The sequence below is a fragment of the Strongylocentrotus purpuratus genome, unplaced genomic scaffold, assembly GCF_000002235.5.
Source record: "Strongylocentrotus purpuratus isolate Spur 01 unplaced genomic scaffold, Spur_5.0 spur5_scaffold_2, whole genome shotgun sequence".
Classification (NCBI taxonomy): Eukaryota; Metazoa; Echinodermata; class Echinoidea; order Camarodonta; family Strongylocentrotidae; genus Strongylocentrotus; species Strongylocentrotus purpuratus.
The window spans coordinates 961,217-982,202 of record NW_022145605.1 but is presented as its reverse complement, the minus strand read 5'-3'; the positions used below and the strand labels follow the sequence as shown (position 1 = coordinate 982,202).

Here is a 20,986-nt window from a genome sequence, read left to right as displayed (position 1 = left end):
ATCTGAGGGCAATCTACGAGATTACAGGAACCGTGTACGACCTAAAAATATTAAAATAATCGAGTAGCAGGTCTTTTTCTCATGTTCAGTGTGGACATTTTTGTAAGGATGACCCTTTCTATCAACCTTCAAACTTTTCGGTTTTACCTGTGAGAATTGCTATATACGAAACTTGTACTATACAGTGCGTATCAAAAAAGGTAACCAAACTTTGTTAGCTTCTTATTAAAAAGCTGTAACCTGTGTTACCTTGAATCATAGTATATTTGTAAAGAAATACTAATACCCTAGCTGTCTAATGATACCATTTCCATAATTGTTCAGCCCCTCTAAAATGTCGGGAGCCCAAATTTCGCCACACATTTCACCTAAATTGTACCATAATGTGAAAGAGGATGTCATTTAAGACTCACTTCTGCGCAGATACCCCCCCCCCCCCAAAAAAAAAAAAAAAAAAAAAAATGTGTTTGAAGACAAATATTGATATAAGAATACAAAATTTGGGTTTTCTTTTGTCGGTAGAAAACCTAAATTTTGCATTCTTTCATCAATAATTCGACTTCGAACATTTTGTTTTTGAAAATCCTTGCAGAAATGTGTCTTGAATGACACCCTCTTTCACATTATGGTACAATTCAAGTGAAATATTGCCATAAATTTTTGGGGCTCCCAACACTTTAGAGGGGCTTTAAGAATTGTCATACTCTCACAATTTTAAAGAAGTGTCTGAAACCAAATATTTTCTAATTTGTTAGATGTAAGCTTCATATGATAGTTTTTATTTTCTTTCTTGTTTATGCGCTTTGTATCAAATGAAAAGGCGCTTTTTTAATGTAATATAATTATTATACTGTATTATTATTGTTAATAATAATTACATAGATATAACTGGAAAACTGTCAGATGAGCAAGGCGGAAACCATTAGAGGTGAAAAGAGGCACTCAATAAGAGGAAATGGGCCACTTTATCAGGTTTGAAAAGGGAGCTCATAAGTGAAAAGAGGGACTTTTCAAGAGAAAAGTGCAATTAAGAAAAGTGCGCATATAAAAAGTAAAACGGGACACATATTCAAAGGGAAATGGGGCACTAATCTGAGGTAGAAAGAGGAACTTTTGTGGTTCTTGTAAAGGATGAGGGCACCGCCTCTTTTTTTTTTGTGCGAGTGTGTGAAGCAATATGCATTAGCCCGTATGGAAGAAGAAGAAAAAATATAGAATATACTCGCTTCTTGAACAAGTATAGTTAGTATAAACTCATTAAAAAGTTATTACTGTTAACTGCCACGATGCCATAACAAGGAGTGCTAGTAACTTCTTGGTCATAACAATACATGTATTGACCCCTTTTTCGCAGTATATGTAGCACACTAAGGTTCGTTCCATAAAATATATAAGTACGCAACTCGCAGTCATAGGTAAATAGGGGCTACAATACCGCTAACATGGCAAATTTTGACTTTAATTCGAAGATTTGACTAAAATCCCATTGCTAGATGAAAAAGGCAACTTGTCAAAGAATTTTTCAGACTGCCTGTAGTATCCCTCACTGAGAACTGCATTCAAATTTATGTTGTTGGGTTTCGTTCGTGTCAAATTCATTCAAATTTAATAAAAAAATAACCCAAATAAAATAATGCAACTTTGATAAAAACATAAATAATGCAACAAAAAAAACCCGGGCCCAAATAGATGAATAAATAGATTTATTCAAAACCCCCGATTGTTTCCCCTCCTTTTTATTGACGGGGCCTTAATTCCAAGCGCGTAGCTAGGATTTAATTTTTAGGGGGGGGGGGGGGGGGGCGGTAATGAGCACGCGAATTCCTCCCGCGTAAAAGCTATGACGTTTCATTAAATTATTAGAGGAAGAAGTGATTCGTTGTACCGTTCTAGACTCTTAGGCCCGAATTCACAAAGGAGGTTTGTCGACAAACCGAGGTTTATGTACGTCATATGACGCGTTTTGACGCGTTTTTTTACAAACCTGGTTTGTAAATAACAAAAGGAGGTTTGTCGAAATAAAAGGAGGTTTGTCGACAAACCTCCTTTGAGAATTCGGGCCATATTCTTTGTCTGAATTTAAAAAGTGTTTTTGTCTGCTCCTTTTTCTTCGTACGCCCTCTAACGTATTTCTCTTCTCTCTTTCCTTTTTTATTCTCCTCTCTCTATTTCTTTTTTTCTTCTCTTCTCTCTCTTTCATTTTTTCTTCTCTTCTCTTTTTTTCCCCTTCTCTTCTCTCTCTATTTTTTTAACCGGCGTTTTTTAAATATATATATATATATATATATATACATATATATATATATATATATATATATACATATATATATATTTTTTATTGATTTATTTATTGATTGATTGATTTTTTTTTTGGGGGGGGGGGGCGACTGCCCCCAGTGCCCCCTGGCTACGTGCCTGCTTAATTCAAAAGAAACACCAATACATACAAACACTTTTAGACATTGTTAGAATGACAGTACATTTACATGAAATATCTACACATGAGGCATTCCCAACATGGCAAATTCAATGAAAATATTTATTTCAAGTACAGTATTTCTACAATATTATATTTATAAACCTGTTATTGCATATATACAATCAAATTATATGAGCAATAAATAATGAAGTCATATTCTTAACCAACATCAGAAAAGTGTTTTGTAAGGTACTATACATAATTTAACCCCCCCCCCCTCCCCCTCCCAAATTCAACATCGTATTTACAACAAAGTACCTTACATATAATGTAGTTGCGACCTACAACAAACACAGTAATGTTATTCAAACATTCAAACAGTGTATGAAATGCTAGATAATAAACATGTACAGGTATGTATTATGGATTTGGAACATACATATCCAAGGATATACATGTATAAGAACTGATAAATTTGTCTACAATTTGTTTTCCATTAAACTTAGGTTTTCAGGACTACAAACCCTAAGGAAAGATTACAAAGAGTCCTTTTCAGGACTCCTCAATCCTCCCTCTCTCTCACATGGTGCACCCGCAAGCCTACGGTACTGTATAAACTTAACTTGTTTGCTGATTACTCTTGCCAAGTTGCCATAAAGTACTCCAATTTTTTAAATATTTTTTAGAAGGACCAATTTGTTTGCTGAATCTAGTCAATGTCTGTAATATCATTCCATAAAAATGAGTGATCTCTGCATGTAAACATGGTGACTTTATACCTTGACATGTTTTGTATTACATAAAGTCAGAGGTGATATAGTGAGAACTAAAAAAAAAAAAAAAAAATTCCCCTCAACATCATCCCAAGAGGAATAGCCCACGATCAAGAAAGAAAGAAAGAAAGAGAGAAAGAAAGAAAGAGAGAAAGAAAGAAAGAAGGAGAGAGAGAGAAGAAGAATATAGGACAAATTATAGGAGAATTATAATCATTCAGGACAAAGTCATGAAATATAACAACATATGGCTTCTACATGTATGCAAAGATATAGCACATACCTTATTTCTGCAATGTAGGTCTACAATGAAATTATATTCAAGGTGATGTGTTTATAAGATTGACTAAAAACGATGGCAAAATGAAAATTGTTGATGTAAACTGAAAACTGTCTGTAAACTAAAAACAGTTCACATTCATGCGTGCAACAAGCCATGTCCATGGTTAGACCACATTTTTTTCTCACTCAATTGTCCCTTGATAAGGAATTGGCAATAGCACTGCACATGTGAACTATGAATAATAATATTAATGATATAATAATGAAAATGAAAACAACACAACAAAACAAAAAAAAGCCTGAGAAATCAAATCGAGTCAGGTACAAAATAATTATTCCCCTACATCAGAGATTTGTCAGGCATTAACAAAAATATACATAAAATGAGATTGCAGACCAAGTAAGACATATCGTCCCTATTTTCACAAAGTGACGGTAGTGAGGAAAATCGTAACGCAAAGTGAATGCAATATTTTTTCACTACCGTCACTTCGTGAAAACAGCGACGATATTCATGCTGGTGACTTATCTTGGAATTGGCGAACATTTCCAAAATACCCCATCCCTTCCACTTTTTGAAAACTGATGATTATTTTACAATTCTTTAAAAATCATAAGTAGCAGCATATGGTGCCAGATAAATTGAATATTTTTGAGTGAACAAAGTGATTGAGCACTATATATTCAAACCAATAATTGTACTAATTATCCAGAAGCGTCATATCGGTCATAATTTGTTTGTTTGTGTCATGATGGATCGACTTATAGTCTAAAAAGGTTTTGAAATAATGGTTTCTGTTATGTTTTACATATTTTTGGCAGGACGCATGCAATGTGTATTCAAGTAGCTGCATTCAATAGTGCAAGAAGATTAATAACACTCAGTTTTTATATAGCGCTTATCACAATCACCAAGTGCTTCCAAACTTAAAGATTATTACCCCGACTTCAGCTGTTCTGCCATTACGGCGCTCGAGCATTTCAAAGAATTAACTCCTGCCAGGTAGCCATTTACATCACCTGGGTTGAGTGTAGCAAATGTAGATCAATGTCTTGCCAAAGGACATTAGTGCCGCGGCGGGTCTCGAACTGCGGACCTTGTGATCGACAGTCCGGCGACTTAACCACTCGACCACGGCACCTCTAAAGTATCGTAATTTTAGTGATGCTCTTTCCCTAAAAAATGTAGTAAAATGTTGTGAAATCTCAAAAAAAAATGATATAACATAAAAGTTGTTAAATCATCCACGTTGGAAACAATTCAATTAAAACTTTGAATATTGTGACAATATCCGACCTAAAAGATCACGTTTCTAGCTATAGGTGAATAGTTGAGCTGGCCAATGTAATGATTCTCAAGCTTGAAGCTGGATCTTGAAACACAAGCAATCAATACTTTCACATTCAGGAGCCTGGCAAGCACAGTCCATACCTGCACACTATGTGACAAGAAAGAAATCAACAAAAACAACATTAATAATCCATGTATAGAGCAATAGAACCGCATGGCAAATATCAGTTACTCTTTTCACCTGATATTACATGAATATTACATGGAGCTCTTCATTTCAAAATCAAATAATGAGAAATACTAGATTTTACAGGGATTGTTAACTCAGTATATGTAATTAGTAGATTAAATTGTTTACTATTTCTTTTTGAAACAATAAATGAGAAGACATATATAATGTTACTCATGATTTACATGTGCACCTTGGGTGAAGGTATGAGGGAAATTGTTATTGAAGAAAATTGAAATAAGTTCATGTTAATAACAAATGGATTGATTGCAGCTCAAACACATCTCATCATAGTTGCAGTTGACTCTTAATATCACACCTTTTATTTATCAGAATTTCTCAATGATTTCACTCCATTTTTCTCAAATTGTTCACTAGTCTGTTTCCCTCAAATAAATTGAAAAAAGGATATGTTACTTCTTTAATATAGCTAGGCTTTTAGTAATTATCCATGGTGACCTTTTAACAACCTATACTATAACAGTACTTTTAACTATGGTCTAGGTTCAAAGGGATACAATCATTAAAAAATATTGCTGATATGTTTAGGTTACATAATGGTACCACTATGACTTCTGATAATAAAAATTGCTCCTGTAAATGCACATTACAACCAGGTGACTTGTACATGTAAGAACATGTAGGCTAGTCTATGCACATGCAGCACAGATGATTTAAACTAAGAATTCAAGTGGGCTTCAACATGAAATCATTGTCCCCTATACGCACTTCAATCCTTCACCACATGAGCCTTTTTTTTTTTATTTGGTCCCCTTTAAACCGTCAATATGAAATCAAACCAAAGAATGATCTTGGATAAAAATTTCAATTTGACACAAACTTTCGCAACATGCTACATGAACACAAAAAAAACACATCAAGAGAATGCATTAAATTTATTCAATTTTGTTTTTAGAAGCTTTGAAAAAGCAGCGCGCTTCTTTTGTCTTACCTCGCAACCATCAGAGTTGTCACAGCATTGCATACAGGCCTGGCAAGTAAGGCACTTTTGAACAGAACATTTCTGGTCAGACATAGAAAGGATACCGGTAATGAGTATACGGAACAAAAACAGACAGAGAGAGGGGAAGGGGGGGGGGGGGGAAGAGAGAGAGAGAGAGGAGAGAGAGCAAGAAAGAGACAGAGACACAGAGAAAGAGACAGAGAGAGAGAGAGAGAGGGAGAGAGAGAGAGGGAGAGAGAGAGAGAGAGAGAGAGAAGGGGGGGGGGGCACCACACACAAAACAGAGAGACAGTGGGTAGATGAAGAGAAAACATGTTTTCCAAAATTGACAAGAACAAGAGGAATAGAGAAGATAGGAAGGAAAACAAAAAGAGAAGATAGAAAGAGAGGGTAAAGGGCAACATATGAAGGATGGTTCAATGAAATACAGAGGATGACACAGCAATGGAAAGGTAAAATTACAAATGAATTAAATATAGTAATAGAGTGAACAAAAATAGAAAATGTAAGTATTAGTGTAGAAAGATTAATAGAGAGGGAGATTATATGGAGAAAAGTAGTGTGTGAGTTAAACAGAGATAAAGAAATCAGTGTAGAAATATTTATAGAGAAAGAATAAATTGAGAATAGTAAGTGTGTGAATTAACCAGAGATGAAAATATCAGTGTAGAAGATTTAAAGAGAAGAGTAGAATGATAGAGAAATTGTTAGGGCGAAGAAAATAAGGAAGGAAAGAAAGAAAGAATTAAAGAGAAGGGTAGAATGATAGAGAAAATGTTAGGGTAAAGAAAATAAGGAAAGAAAGAAAAAAAAAAGAAATAAGAAAATTAAATGAATGCATGAATTAAGGAGAGGTACAAATTTCCAAACACCATAATCACCCCTTCAATCATTTGCATTTACAGAGAAGAGTTCTGGTGCAGGTGAACAATTAACTGTGAATGTTCTTATTGTTTTAATTTGAATGTGGAAGAATACAAAAGTAGCTATGGATATATGAAAATCATTGCTCTTGAAGTAGTCCCATATTCCTGATACATGACAAGAGACAGTTAAAAGTTATGAGATTGCTGGTATGAATCACCAATTATTTTTTCACTCTTAGCTGTTGTTTCACTCTTTGCAGTAAACACATCAAATACATTTGCAAAAAAACCACACAAGCAGTTCCTGTTTTTACAACAACTATAACTGATGATTTGAACCGGGTTCTCATTTAAACTAGTATCCCCAGCTAACGTAAATGCATTTCCCAATTTCTGTCATCAGTTAAGAGTACAATGCTTAGAAACAGTATTATTAGTGGTAAACACTTTATAAATATATAATTAGTATCATTAAATGGATGCACTATTTTGCCCTGTTTGAACATCATATGTTAAAGTGAGAATATCTGATCTGAAGGCAAAAATAAATATCATCAGTAACATCAGCTTTGGACAAGTCAAAATTCAATATACAAACTAGAGAATTGAATCACCCAGAAGATAATCAAGAATTAATGCTTCTAAAACAAGTTTTGAAAATTCTTTGTTATACTCTGGTAATTTTATAGGCAGATGCTACTTCTTAAAAGGAAGAACGTTTTATGCTTTGTTGAATTTTGATACACCTAGTTATATTAAAAGCAGATGTGTAAGTATCATGCACTTTGATGAATGTTAAATAAGTGTATTAATGAGACCATGTCACCAATTCAACAAATTCATTGTACTAGGTATAGAGAACAAAATAATTACAAACTGTTGATCCTTAGAAACTAAAACATCAGAACTTACGTCTGACTGAAGTATACAAATTGTTAAGGTGAAGTAGTTCAAACTCTATTTTAATGAGTTTAAATCCATTCTTCTAGTCCTGCGTTAAAAACTGAATTAGATTTTCATTTCTAGACAAATTGAGGGTTTTATATGATCCGTCCAAAATCATTCAATGCCTTTTTGACAATAAATAATGCTCAAAAGGCAAAATATTAGTTCTGGCTCTTAAAATAAAGACCAGTTATGGTCATGCGATTGCATTGTGAAAGAAACGTTTTGGAATCGATCAGAAAAGGTTGATCATCTAGCATATAAGTATTGGTGTGTACTGCAAGGTTCTGGAATCATCAAAATGATAAGAAATTTGGCCCAGTCTTGATAAAGTTACAAGCACTGTACACAGAAAGATGTATATGGGACTACACCCACACATGCGTTATATCTATCAGGTCCAAATAGATATAATAATTTACAAAATATATCAATTAGTAGGCGGTTTCTCGGCAAAATTTGTATGATCACTTATTAGTAAAAACATATTCTTTTACATGATTGGTAATAAGAGCTTCCATTTCATTTTTTGAGAGGGGGGTGTTTCCAAAACTGGTTTTTACCTTTAAACAACAGGATTGTATTTGTATTTGTGAAGGTACGAGTTGCTAAGCTTTGAAGACGCTTACCTTAGTAGCTGGCCCACACACAGCATCTAGGCATGTTTTAATGTTTGGATAAGCACAGCAGTTACAGGACTCTGCCAATGCTATCCAACAGTCACAGCATTGTAGACTGCCATCTTCTTGACCACAGGGGGCGCACTCTACACAAATACCTCTGGCCTGCATGTGATGATACAAACAGTGGAATACAAATTCAATTAGAGTACTTAATACAAGTTAAACTAGATGGAACTTCGACTGTGCGCAGTCGAAAATGATGCCTCCGTCAAAGAGCAATTTTACAAACCAAAACAGAAGAAATTTTTCAAATTCAAGTTCAATTGTAATACATTAACAGGTTCTCAGAATATTGTGATTACAAGCAATTTCTCATATACATATATGACCCTTTGATCTTTGACCTCATGACCCTAAAATCTACTCAGTTCATTGGCTCTGCAAGATGTCCTGAGTTAAATAGTAATCCATCTGTCAGTTCAAATGAGAATGTGTTCACAAGCTATTTTTGCATATATAATAAGCCCATGACCTTTGACCTTTGATCTCATGACCCAAAAATCTACTCAGTTCATTGGCTCTGCACGATACATACATGACCAAAGTTTGGCAGGAATCCATCAATCGGTTCTTGAGATAACGCGATCACAAGCTGTTTTTGCATACATAACGAGCCCTGTGACCTTTGACCTTGTGACCCCAAAATCTAATCAGTTCATCGGCTTTGCAAGTATCATACATGACCAAAGTTTGGCAGGAATCCATCAATCGGTTCTTGAGATAACGCGATCACGAGAGGTTTTGCATACATAATGAGCCCTGTGACCTTGGACCTCGTGACCCCAAAATCTAATCAGTTCATCGGCTCTGCAAGATACATAGTTTGGCAGGAATCCATCAACTGGTTCTTCAGATAACGCGATCACGAGAATGGGACGTACAGACGTACGGACAACCCGAAAACATAATGCCTCCCGATACTTCGTAACGGAGGCATAAAAATGGAAAAATCAAATTCTATGAAAAAAGGATCATGTGAGAAAGCTTTATCCTATTTTTTTTCTTTAGTTGAAAATAATTCATATTCATCATACAAATCTTTGTAGTTGTACTGTGCCCATACATTCAATCCTGGTACCACTCATTCAGAATGAGTAATAATAATAATAATAATGAACATTTGTATAGCGCCTTTTCTACAAGTAGATACAAAGCGCAATGAGTATACAATGAGTGTGATGTAATGGATTGTAATGCACGAGCACAATCAGCACATGCACGTGTAACTTTTTTGTTGCATACTATATATGCAAATACTATCATAAGCCAAATATAAACTGTTAAGAAAGGATCGAATACTCACAACCAAGAACTGTCTGATGACAAGGATAAGAACTATGACTAAGATGTAGCTCCCTACAGCAATGACTACGATGATTGGAATGGGTAGGGCAAGTTCATTAGCTGCTGTCTCCTCCACTGACTGCAAAAATAAGGTTTTCAGTATTAAAGAAAGAAATATGAGTAAGTTTAATATGTAATTATCCTCAAAAAAAAATTAGTGCTCACTACCCCCCTACCCCCCCCCCCCCCCCACCGAGCAAAATATCAGGCGACATGATTTTCAAATCTCTTGCGGCAAAAGAGAAAGAGATTACTTAGTGCTCACTACCCTCCCATTTTCTCCTCATTTTTTTTTAACTTACTGGTCTAGTTACACTTTGTCATTAAACAAACCATTTTGAATTGAATTGAAAAGAGGAAATTAGACAGAGGGAGTTGCATTTTATAACTATTCACTGCTTGATGAACAGATCCTAGTTAGATGATCCTATGCTGTATCATCACAAACGTAGTGCCACACCTTTTAAACAAGGGAAACGCTCTCGGCGAATTGCATTACGCAATTCGATAAGATGAAAAATTGAGGTTGGAACTTGGAACACTATTCATAGGCAGGGTGGCCCATTAGCAGGCCCCCCCCCCAAATGAAATCCTCTGAATAAAATCAGCATTTTGAAGTGAATATTGATTAAGAATAATGAACAAATAAGAAAAATTGATTAATTTATTCTCATATTAAGTTGTGAAAACATAATCCAAGTCTACTGACCTAAAATGACCTTTGACCTTGTGATCTGGAATTTGTGTCATATGACTTGTGATACTTGATAACTCTTGGGTACAAGTTTCATGGAATTTGAACAAACACTTTTGAAAATATGCTAAAAATTCAAAATCTTGATGTTGATGCCACAAAAAAGTCTAAGTTTGTTGAACTAAAATAACCTTTGACCTTAACTTAGTGACCTGAATTCTACTCACATGATTGGGGATACTTGATTACCCTATAGTCCAAGTTTCATTGACTAAGAACTTATACTTTCCAAATTATATCAAAAATTCAAAAACTTAACCTTAGGTTAAGTTTTCGATAATGATGCCACAACATAGTCTAAGTCTGTTGACCTGAAACGACCTTTGACCTTGACTTTGTGACCTGAAATTCAACTCACATGATTGGGGATACTTAATAACCCTATAGTCCAAGTTTCATTGACTAAGGGCTTATCATTTCAAAATTATATCAAAAATTCAAAAACTTAACCTTAGGTTAAGTTTTTGATGTTGACGCCGCCGCCGTCGCCGTCACCGAAAAAGCGGCGCCTATGTCTCGCTTTTTTGCTACGCAGGCGAGACAAAAAACATTTGTTTTGCAAATTGCAACCTAGTTCTGCTCATTTCATTTGATTTTACAGGAGAAAGTTTGGTTTTCTTTTTTAAGGAACAGATTAAAAAGTTATCTTTACTCACATCAGCCATTTCTTTTATCTTTAATCGAAGAGTTGTTGTTTTCCTTCCATCCTTGATGAGTAATTTGTATTCAGATGACGCATCAATTCCAAGAGGTTTAAAGGAGATGCTTCTTCTAGATATGAACAAAGGAAGAACAATTTCAGTCTAATTAAAAATAGTAAAGTTAAAGAGACAAAAAAGGCGAGGTCAAAGTAGCCACTGAACTGTAAAACGACTAAATGAAATTAAAGGAACAAATTTTCAACTACCTTTTCATTTTTTCTTGTTTAACAATTAAAAAGAATAACATAATAAACTTGCATGGAATTAACACTCCATAAAAATAATAATTCATGCTTGGTCTTGCCTCTTGGACATTCTATATCAGAATTAAATGTGCGCATGATGTAAAACTGAAACTACAGGCATTTCAAATAATTGAATAGGAGGTATAAAACGAACCTACAGCAGTCAGGCTATATCATTTCATGCAAAAGTTTGTGAACCTCTTATTGAATGCGTGTTAAAGATAAAGACCAGTTATGGTCACGCGAATGCATTGTGAAAGAAAAGTTATGAAATCGATCAGAAAAGGTTGATCATCTAGCATAGATGTACTGCAAGGTTCTGGAATCATCAAAATGATAAGAAATTTGGCCCAGTCTTCATAAAGTTACAAGCACTGTACACAGAAATATGGGACTACGCACATGTGCGGTTTTATCTCTCACATACCAATAGATAAACTAATTTACCAAATATATCAATTAGTAGGCAGTTTCCCAGCAAATTTTTTATCATCATGTATTATTCAAAACATATTCTTTCACATGATTGGTAATAAGAGCTTCCATTTCATTTTTTTAAATTTGGGCGTTTCCAATACTGGTCTTTAACTTTAATGGATGACGTCATCTTCCTTCATGCGCAGTAACAGTTAAAAAAATACAGCTGCAAGTATTTCAACACAAAGCTCAATTTTGAACTAAGAAAATCGGGAAAAAAGACCCTTAACTCTTATCGTGCCACAGTAATCCCCATTGTGCCATTTGGAGATAATCTGATTAACGCGAAGGTTCTGTGAATGGTGAGTGCAAAACACACAGCACAGCCCAATGAGCATGAACAATAACTGCTCTTACGAAAGCGCCCTTGCACGCACATGGCACTCAATAGTAGCGTGCATGCAGCCTCATGGCACACTATGGGTTAAACGCATCATATGGTCAATCTGGTAAGTAGAACCGATGTATATTATTAGCCTAGGCCTAATTTTTACGAGAATAAAGGTAAAAAATGCATCGGTAATGAATACGCTAAAATTTAGTATTTGGGGCAAAGTTGGCTGCCAGATTTGGCCACAAAGTTTGCACAGAAGACCCCATGGTCGGCTTCTGTCTCTAAATAGAGGAGCCAACACTACGTTGTTGCAGACAATCAGGAAAGATGCCAGCAATAGCCAATAGGAAGGGCCCTTGTCGGCGCCAATTTAGTGAAATGAGACTGCAATTCACTGAGATCTGATGAACGATATGCGCATGCACTGTAAGCTAAATATCCAGTCCAAGATGCGCCTTTTTGCTGACGATAGTGTGATCTACAGAGAAATTCACACTAAGAATGACAACTCCCTCCTTCAGCAAGACCTTCAAACCTTGTCTGACTGGTCAGCGAAATGGTTCATGGCTTTCAATGTCAAGAAGTGTGCCTCCCTTACCATCACGAGGAAAAGAACACCAATACAGCATGACTACCGGATTTCCAAAGAGATAATACCCAGGATAGACAAGTACAAGTATCTCGGGGTAACTGTTACCACGAACCTTCGCTGGAATACACACTGCCAACTCCTACTGAACAAGGCCAACAAAACCCTTGGGTTGCTGCGGAGGGCTTTCATCGAAAGGGTGCGGTGCGGTGCGGCGCGGTGTGGTGTGCTCAACGCACCCATTCGATAAAAGGCCCCCCGCTTTTCTCGAAAGGGTGCGTTGAGAACGGAGGACCGTCTTAGCACACCCTTTCGAGAAAAGAGGGGGGTCTTTTCTCGAAAGGGTGCGTCGACTAGTCTTTCGCATCAGTCGTTTAAAATGAGGATCTGGGACAGAAGGTAATAGTTGCCAATTTAAGTATATCGAAAATGTATTAAATAAAATGGAATGGTCTTGATTACAGAGTGGTCTCTTTCGTTATTACTATGTTAATGGGGGAGACAGAGAGAAGGAAAAAAGGGAAAGGGAAAGGGAAGATAAAAGGAAAGAAAGAAGATTAAGAAGAAAAGAGGGAAACGGGGGGGGGGGGGCAAAGGGCTCTTGCCTCCTCCTCATCCCCCCGCCAAAAAATAAATAAGAGAGAGAGAGAGAGAAGGGAAAGGGAAAGGGAAAGAAAATATAAAAGGAAAGAAAGAAGAGGAAGAAGGAAAGAGGGAAACGGGGGAAGGGCGAAAGGCTCTTACCCCCCCCCCCCCCCGGCAAAAAAATAAATAAGAGAGAGAGAAGGGAAAGGGAAAGAAAGAAGAGGAATAAGAAGGAAAGAGGTAAACGGGGGAAGGGCGAAGGGCTCTTGCCTCCTCCCTCCCCACCCCCTGCCAAACAATAAATAAGAGATAGAGAGAGAAGGGAAAGGGAAAGGGAAAGAGAAGATAAAAAGGAAAGAAAAAAGAGGAAGAAGAAGAAAAGAGGGAAACGGGGGAAGGGCGAAGGGCTCTTGCCTCCCCCCCCCCCCCCCCCTCCCGCCAAAAAAATAAATAAGAGAGAGAAGGGAGAGGGAAAGAAAAGAGGAAAGAAAGAAGAGGAAAAAGAATAGGAAGAAAAAAGGGAAACGTGGGCGAAGGGCTCTTGCCCTCCCCCCCCCCCCCGCCAAAAAATAAAAAAGAGAGAGAGAGAGAGAGAGAGATTTGAAAGCGAAAGGGAAAGATAATATAAAAGGAAAGAAAGAAGAGGAAGAAGAATAAGAAGAAAAGAGGGAAACGAAGGCGAAGGGCTCTTGCCTCCTCCCCCCTCCCCCGCCAAAAAATAAATAAGAGAGAGAGAGAGAGAGAGAGATTGGAAAGCGAAAGGGAAAGAGAAGATAAAAGGAAAGAAGAAAAGATGGAAACGGGGGCGAAGGGCTCTTGCCCTCCCCCCTCCCCCCTCCCCCCCCCCCGCCAAAAATAAATAAGAGAGAGAGAGAGAGAGAAGGGAGAGGGAAAGAAAATCTAAAAGGAAAGAAAGAAGAGGAAAAAGAATAGGAAGAAAAAAGGGAAACGTGGGCGAAGGGCTCTTGCCTCCCCCCCCCCCGCCAAAAAATAAATCAGAGAGAGAGAGAAGGGAAAGGGAAAGAAAATATAAAAGGAAAGAAAGAAGAGGAATAAGAAGGAAAGAGGGAAACGTGGGAAGGGCGAAGGGCTCTTGTCTCCTCCCTCCCCACCCCCCTCCCGCCAAAAAAATAAATAAGAGAGAGAGAGAAGGGAGAGTGAAAGAAAATCTAAACGGAAAGAAAGAAGAGGAAAAAGAATAAGAAAAGAGGGAAAAGAGAGAGAGAAGGAAAGGGAAAGAGAAGATGAAAGGAAAGAAAGAAGAGAAGAAGAATTTGTGTCCTGCCAGTGTCACAAATAGATATAAAAATATGCTCATCTGACGATAATTTGATGTATAAAACCCCTCACCTTCTTGGGGCTCCGCCCCTTGGATCCAACACCAATTTGTGTCCTGCCAGTGTCACAAATAGGTATATAAAAATATGCTCATCTGACCGTTATTTATTGCCCAAAACCCCTGAGCTTCCGGGGGCTCCACCCCCTTGACCCCACGCCAATTCGTGACCCCTGTGTCACAAATAAGGTATAAAATAATAATAATTTAATGTACAAAACTCCTGAGCTTCTGGGGGCTCCGCCCCTAGACCCAACACCAAATTGTGTCCTGCCACTGTCACAAATAAGGTATAAAATTATGCTCATCCGACATTAATTTTGATGTTTAATACCCCTGAGCTTCTGAGGGAGCTTCTGAGGGCTCCGCCCTGTGAAACAACGTGTGAAAAAACACGTTAATTTTACCGTTTTGGGGAGATAGACCCCCCCCCCTCCCTGGCGTTCAAGGGGGGGGGGGGGGGTACAATTTTTCAAATTTTCGAGGGCCCCAAAAAAAGATTAGTGCTCTCTAGTAATTTCGCGACTACTCTGGAACCGCGGCAGATATACATTTTTTCTTTCATGACTTTTTTCTTTCGAGTTTTACGCATCTTTTGAAACATTTTTTTGTTGAAAATTGGACGTATAGTTGCGGAGTCACGTGACCTTTTGTTTTTGCATGTCAGCCCTAAAATCGCTCATTTTTGTGATTTATGTACCAAACATATGGAAATACCATTTATTCTTTTAAAAAAAGAGAACACATTGGTTATTTGGTCTTGTTTTCAAGTTAATGCGTTTGTTTTAGGGTCAAAATAGTTGAATTGTGGTAAGAAATGAAATAAAACAACAAAAACAATATAATACATAAATACAAATAATCAAAACCAGAGATAACATAGGGATAAACTGGCTCTTCCAACTTTGTTGTATTATTATTCTAACAAATATATGTAGTGAAAAAGAACGCTTGAATATGAATTATATATGATTTATGGGTAAAAATGTGAATTCTCTGACCTTGTTTGCATAAATTACCATAAATAAGCAAATGAGTGAATGTTTCAACAAATTGAAATTACCATAGTTTTTTTATACACTTCACTTGACATGCATGCACATTTTCGCGGCGATCGGCTGTGAAACGGCCGAGATCTTAGGGGACCCCCCCCCCACCCTCAAGTCTACTCCAATCACATTGAAAAGAAGTATGACTTAAATCATCTCTCTCATCATTATACCGCTATAGTATTCATGTTTTTAATATTATTTATTATCCTTCCATTAAACAAGTTCATAGAGAAAATACTTATCTCTCTGCAATATTAAAAAAGAATCTTCATTAATATGTCTTAATTTGTATAGATAGCCTTGTGGTCGCCAACAGTGGCGTAGGTAGGGGCGTCTCCAAAGGGGGTGTGGGGGTGCGACACCCCCCCCCCCCACCTGTCAGGATATTGTCGGTAAAATTGCGCTGCCGTCGGGAAAAAAGAGAGGGAAAGGAAAAAGAAAAAGAAAGAAAGAAAGAGAAAAACGAAAAAGAGGGAGACTAGGAAAGAAAGGAAATAAAGGAAAAGAAAGAAAAAAAAAAGGCAAGAGCCCTTTGCCCCCGTTTCCCTCTTTTCTTCTTCTTCCTCTTCTTTCTTTCCTTTTATCTTCTCTTTCCCTTTCCTTCTCTCTCTCTCTCTCTCTCTCTTATTTATTTTTTGGCGGGGGGGGGGGGGGGGGGGGGAGGCAACAGCCCTTCGCCCCCGTTTCCCTCTTTTCTTATTCTTCTTCCTCTTCACTTTTATATTCTCTTTCCCTTTCCCTTTCCCTTCTCTCTCTCTCTCTTATTTATATTTTTGGCAGGGGGAGGGCAAGAGCCCTTCGCCCCCGTTTCCCTCTTTCCTTCTACTTCCTCTTTTTTCTTTCCTTTTATCTTCTCTTTCCCTTTCCCTTCTCTCTCTTATTTATTTTTTGGCGGGGGGGGGGGGGGGGGGGGAGGAGGCAAGAGCCCTTCGCCCCCGTTTCCCTCTTTTCTTATTCTTTTTCCTCTTCTTTCTTTCCTTTTATATATTTCTTTCCCTCTCTCTTCCCTCTCCCTCTCTTATTCATTTTTTTTGGCGGGAGGGGGAGGCAAGGGCCCTTCGCCCCCGTTTCCCTCTTTTCTTCTTCTTCTTCCTCTTTTTTCTTTCCTTTTTATCTTCTCTTTCCCTTTCTTTTTCCCTTCTCTCTCTATCTCTTATTTATTGTTTGGCAGGGGGTGGGGAGGGAGGAGGCAAGAGCCCTTCGCCCTTCCCACGTTTCCCTCTTTCCTTCTTATTCCTCTTCTTTCTTTCCTTTTATATTTTCTTTCCCTTTCCCTTCTCTCTCTCTCTCTCTTATATATTTTTGGCGGGGGTGGGGGGAAGGAGGCAAGAGCCCTTCGCCCTTCCCCCGTTTACCTCTTTCCTTCTTATTCCGCTTCTTTCTTTCCCTTTCCCTTCTCTCTCTCTTATTTATTTTTTTGCCGGGGGGGGGGGGGGGGGGGGTAAGAGCCTTTCGCCCTTCCCCCGTTTCCCTCTTTCCTTCTTCCTCTTCTTTCTTTCCTTTTATATTTTCTTTCCCTTTCCCTTTTCCTTCTCTCTCTCTCTCTCTCTTATTTATTTTTTTGGGGGGGGGGGGGGGGGGGGGGGTGGGGAGGAGGCAAGAGCCCTTCGTTCCCCCCCCCGTTTCCCTCTTTTCTTCTTATTCTTCCTCTTCCATTTTATATTCTCTTTCCCTTCCCTTTCCCTTCTCTCTCTCTCTCTCTTATTTATATTTTTGGCGGGGGGAGGGCAAGAGCCCTTCGCCCCCGTTTCCCTCTTTCCTTCTACTTCCTCTTCTTTCTTTCCTTTTATCTTCTCTTTCCCTTTCCCTTCTCTCTCTTATTTATTTTTTGGCGGGGGGGGGGGGGGGGGGGGGAGGAGGCAAGAGCCCTTCGCCCCCTTTATCCTCTTTTCTATTTCTTTTTCCTCTTCTTTCTTTCCTTTTATATTTTCTTTCCCTCTCCCTTCCCTCTCCCTCTCTTATTCATTTTTTTTGGCGGGAGGGGGAGGCAAGGGCCCTTCGCCCCCGTTTCCCTCTTTTCTTCTTCTTCTTCCACTTTTTTCTTTCCTTTTTATCTTCTCTTTCCCTTTCCCTTTCCCTTCTCTCTCTATCTCTTATTATTGTTTGGCAGGGGGTGGGGAGGGAGGAGGCAAGAGCCCTTCGCCCTTCCCACGTTTCCCTCTTTCCTTCTTATTCCTATTCTTTCTTTCCTTTTATATTTTCTTTCCCTTTCCCTTCTCTCTCTCTCTCTCTTATATATTTTGGCGGGGGTGGGGGGAAGGAGGCAAGAGCCCTTCGCCCTTCCCCGTTTACCTCTTTCCTTCTTATTCCTCTTCTTTCTTTCCCTTTCCCTTCTCTCTCTCTCTTATTTATTTTTTTGCGGGGGGGGGGGGGGGGGGGGTAAGAGCCTTTCGCCCTTCCCCCGTTTCCCTCTTTCCTTCTTCCTCTTCTTTCTTTCCTTTTATATTTCTTTCCCTTTCCCTTTTCCTTCTCTCTCTCTCTCTCTCTCTCTTATTTATTTTTTTGGCGGGGGGGGGGGGGGGGTGGGGAGGAGGCAAGAGCCCTTCGTCCCCCCCCCCCCCCCCCCGTTCCCTCTTTTCTTCTTATTCTTCTTTCTTTCCTTTTATCTTCCCTTTCCCTTTCCCTTTTTTCCTTCTCTCTGTCTCCCCATCAACATAGTAATAACGAAAGAGACCACTCTGTAATCAAGACGGCGTAAATATTCATAATTGAATGACACACGCCCTTAAAACTAAAACAACAACAACAACAACCATTCCATTTTATTTAATACATTTTCGATATACTTAAATTGGCAACTATTACCTTCTGTCCCAGATCCTCATTTTAAACGACTGATGCGAAAGACTAGTCGACGCACCCTTTCGAGAAAAGACCCCCCTCTTTTCTCGAAAGGGTGTGCTAAGACGGTCCTCCGTTCTCAACGCACCCTTTCGAGAAAAGCGGGGGGCCTTTTATCGAATGGGTGCGTTGAGCACACCACACCGCGCCGCACCGCACCGCACCCTTTCGATGAAAGCCGCTGCGGAGAACCCTGTCACCATGCACCAAGGATGTAAAGTCAAGAGCGTACACAGCCCTGGTTCGACCGCAGCTAGAGTATGGCGCTGAAGCCTGGAACCCCCACACTTCTGGTGTTGCCGAAGGTCTGGAAAGGGGTACAGAAACAGCTGCTTGTTTTGTCTTCCGCGACTACCGAAGATCCACGTCAGCTACAGGGCTTGTTTCCCAGCTGGGATGGGATAAACTGCAAACACGTCGTCTTCTAGCACAAAGCACCATGCTCTTTAAAATACACCAACAGCTAGTCAACATTTGTCTTCCTCACCTCATAACCAAAGCTACATACATCAGCAGAAGAGACCACACACTCAAGTTATCTGTTCCTGAGGCAACAATAGAATTCCTACAAGTACTCATTTTACCCCCGCACCTTTCGCATCTGGAATCAACTACCATTGAATACCTTGAATACCTTGAATACCAAAGCTTCTGGAAGAAAGCCGTCTCCAGCTGCCAAGCTTCCAGGTCTAACTTCATTGACTGCAGTTACTGCCCCAACAGTTGCTGCTTTCCAGATGACCGCCCTCCCTGTCATCAGTCAGAGGGTTGGAACCTCCTGTAGGTTCCAGAATGCTGTAAACCATATAGCAGCATGATTTTTTTACTTGCACGTCACTATTTTACTGTATAAAGCAATTGTACACCCTTTTGTTGTCTGCACCTTCACCTGCTGTCACAACACATCCCATCCCAGTATAGACCCTAGCTTGGAAAAGCTGCTTCAGGATTACCTCATCAAGTATCAAGTACGTGGTACGTGCCTACCCAAACAAGAGGCTAACATTTAACAAGTAACATTAACCATGTTAACAATTGAAAGAGACAGAAATTGTTCGTCTATAGATCTAGATCTAGATCTAGACTATACTAATTATTCAAGTCAGTGATGATCTAAGCGGCTTGCACGTGACCATGCTCAAGGGAGCTTCGCCTCAGCCCGCCAGCCAGTGCCTAAGTAAAAAGAGCTGGAGCGGTCAAATTTAGTCTTCTTCTTCAAGCTTTAGATGCAGTAATACAGTACAGGCAGCTGCAGCGCCTCGCTGTCGTACTGCACTGTTGAGTGAATTCAACTGACACTGACAGTGACAGTGCAGAGCGCAGTGCAGTGCGAGTGCATTGTATTTGTAATTATCACTGAGCTGAGCAAGAAAAGATCATTTCTAAAATTACAAGAAAATGCTAGAATAAATATGTTCTTAACCGAATAAGGGGATATGAGACGTCGACACTCACCTTAAAGCCCGTAACTCTATGGTTAGGTCTTGAATTTTGTCACTTCAATTCGGCCAGATCCAGTGCCATAATCAGCTCGAACAGCTCAGATCATATTCAGCGGCCATAACAACAGAGACGCTCTTTATTATAGGAAGACATGCTCTGACTTACTACCGTAGTGACGAATCCCGGACAACTCGCCACAAAGACAACCCGCCCGCGACTTTGCGTTTTACACCCTGGCCTGGACATTTTCCCGGTAAATAGCAATGAAACTGCTTGAATGAGTCTAGTCTACGCTCCTCGATCGGGCGCGCCAGTTCCAAATCGAATCGTACATGCACAGACGTACGTCGATGCAGCATTTATACACACCGTACGCAGCTGCAATACTGAAGATTAAGGGAGAAGATATAGGATTTCAAGTTCAGAACAACAAGTTAAGAAGCTTGCTGCACGATGGAATTCATCGAGGATGATGACGGAGTGGCAATGCAGACGCCTTTGCGGGTATGAATCCGCCTATGTTCAGATCTCTTTTTATCTACATGTGCATGTATTTTCAAATAAAAATTTCTTATAGTCATTTCTTGCATCTAAATCTTAACACACTGTCAAATTATCTGTTCAAATTTCTACTATTGTTTGCTTTCACTTTTACTACGTATTTCTTCTTTATATAACTATTTATGCATACACATACTCCTGTATCTTTTGTATTACTTCTCTGACATTGAAGGATTAGATTACCTTCACGAAAAAAAAAAGTATATGAATGTAAAGCAGTAAATAAAGTGCAAATGAATTCATGTAAAACTGGTGTATAATTTCCTTTATAT

General features: G+C 38.8%; 1 protein-coding gene across 5 annotated transcripts; it reads right to left on the bottom strand.

The window, feature by feature from the left end:
• Window positions 1-2,514: 2,514 nt before the first annotated feature.
• LOC757040 (keratin-associated protein 5-2) lies at window positions 2,515-20,986 on the bottom strand. 5 transcript variants are annotated; one of them, XM_030991383.1, is made up of 7 exons: window positions 20,166-20,985; window positions 19,336-19,505; window positions 11,207-11,321; window positions 9,756-9,875; window positions 8,399-8,554; window positions 5,947-6,018; window positions 2,515-4,913 (listed from the first exon to the last, which is right to left on the bottom strand). In XM_030991383.1, exons 2-7 carry the CDS (start codon window positions 19,407-19,409, stop codon window positions 4,830-4,832), a joined length of 621 nt encoding a protein of 206 aa, XP_030847243.1. In that variant the 5' UTR covers window positions 19,410-19,505; window positions 20,166-20,985; the 3' UTR covers window positions 2,515-4,829. The 5 variants fall into 5 exon arrangements, with proteins under 5 accessions (XP_030847243.1, XP_030847244.1, XP_003728400.1 ...); XM_030991384.1 differs by lacking the exon at window positions 5,947-6,018 and having other exon boundaries at window positions 20,166-20,986; XM_003728352.3 differs by lacking the exon at window positions 19,336-19,505 and having other exon boundaries at window positions 20,166-20,982.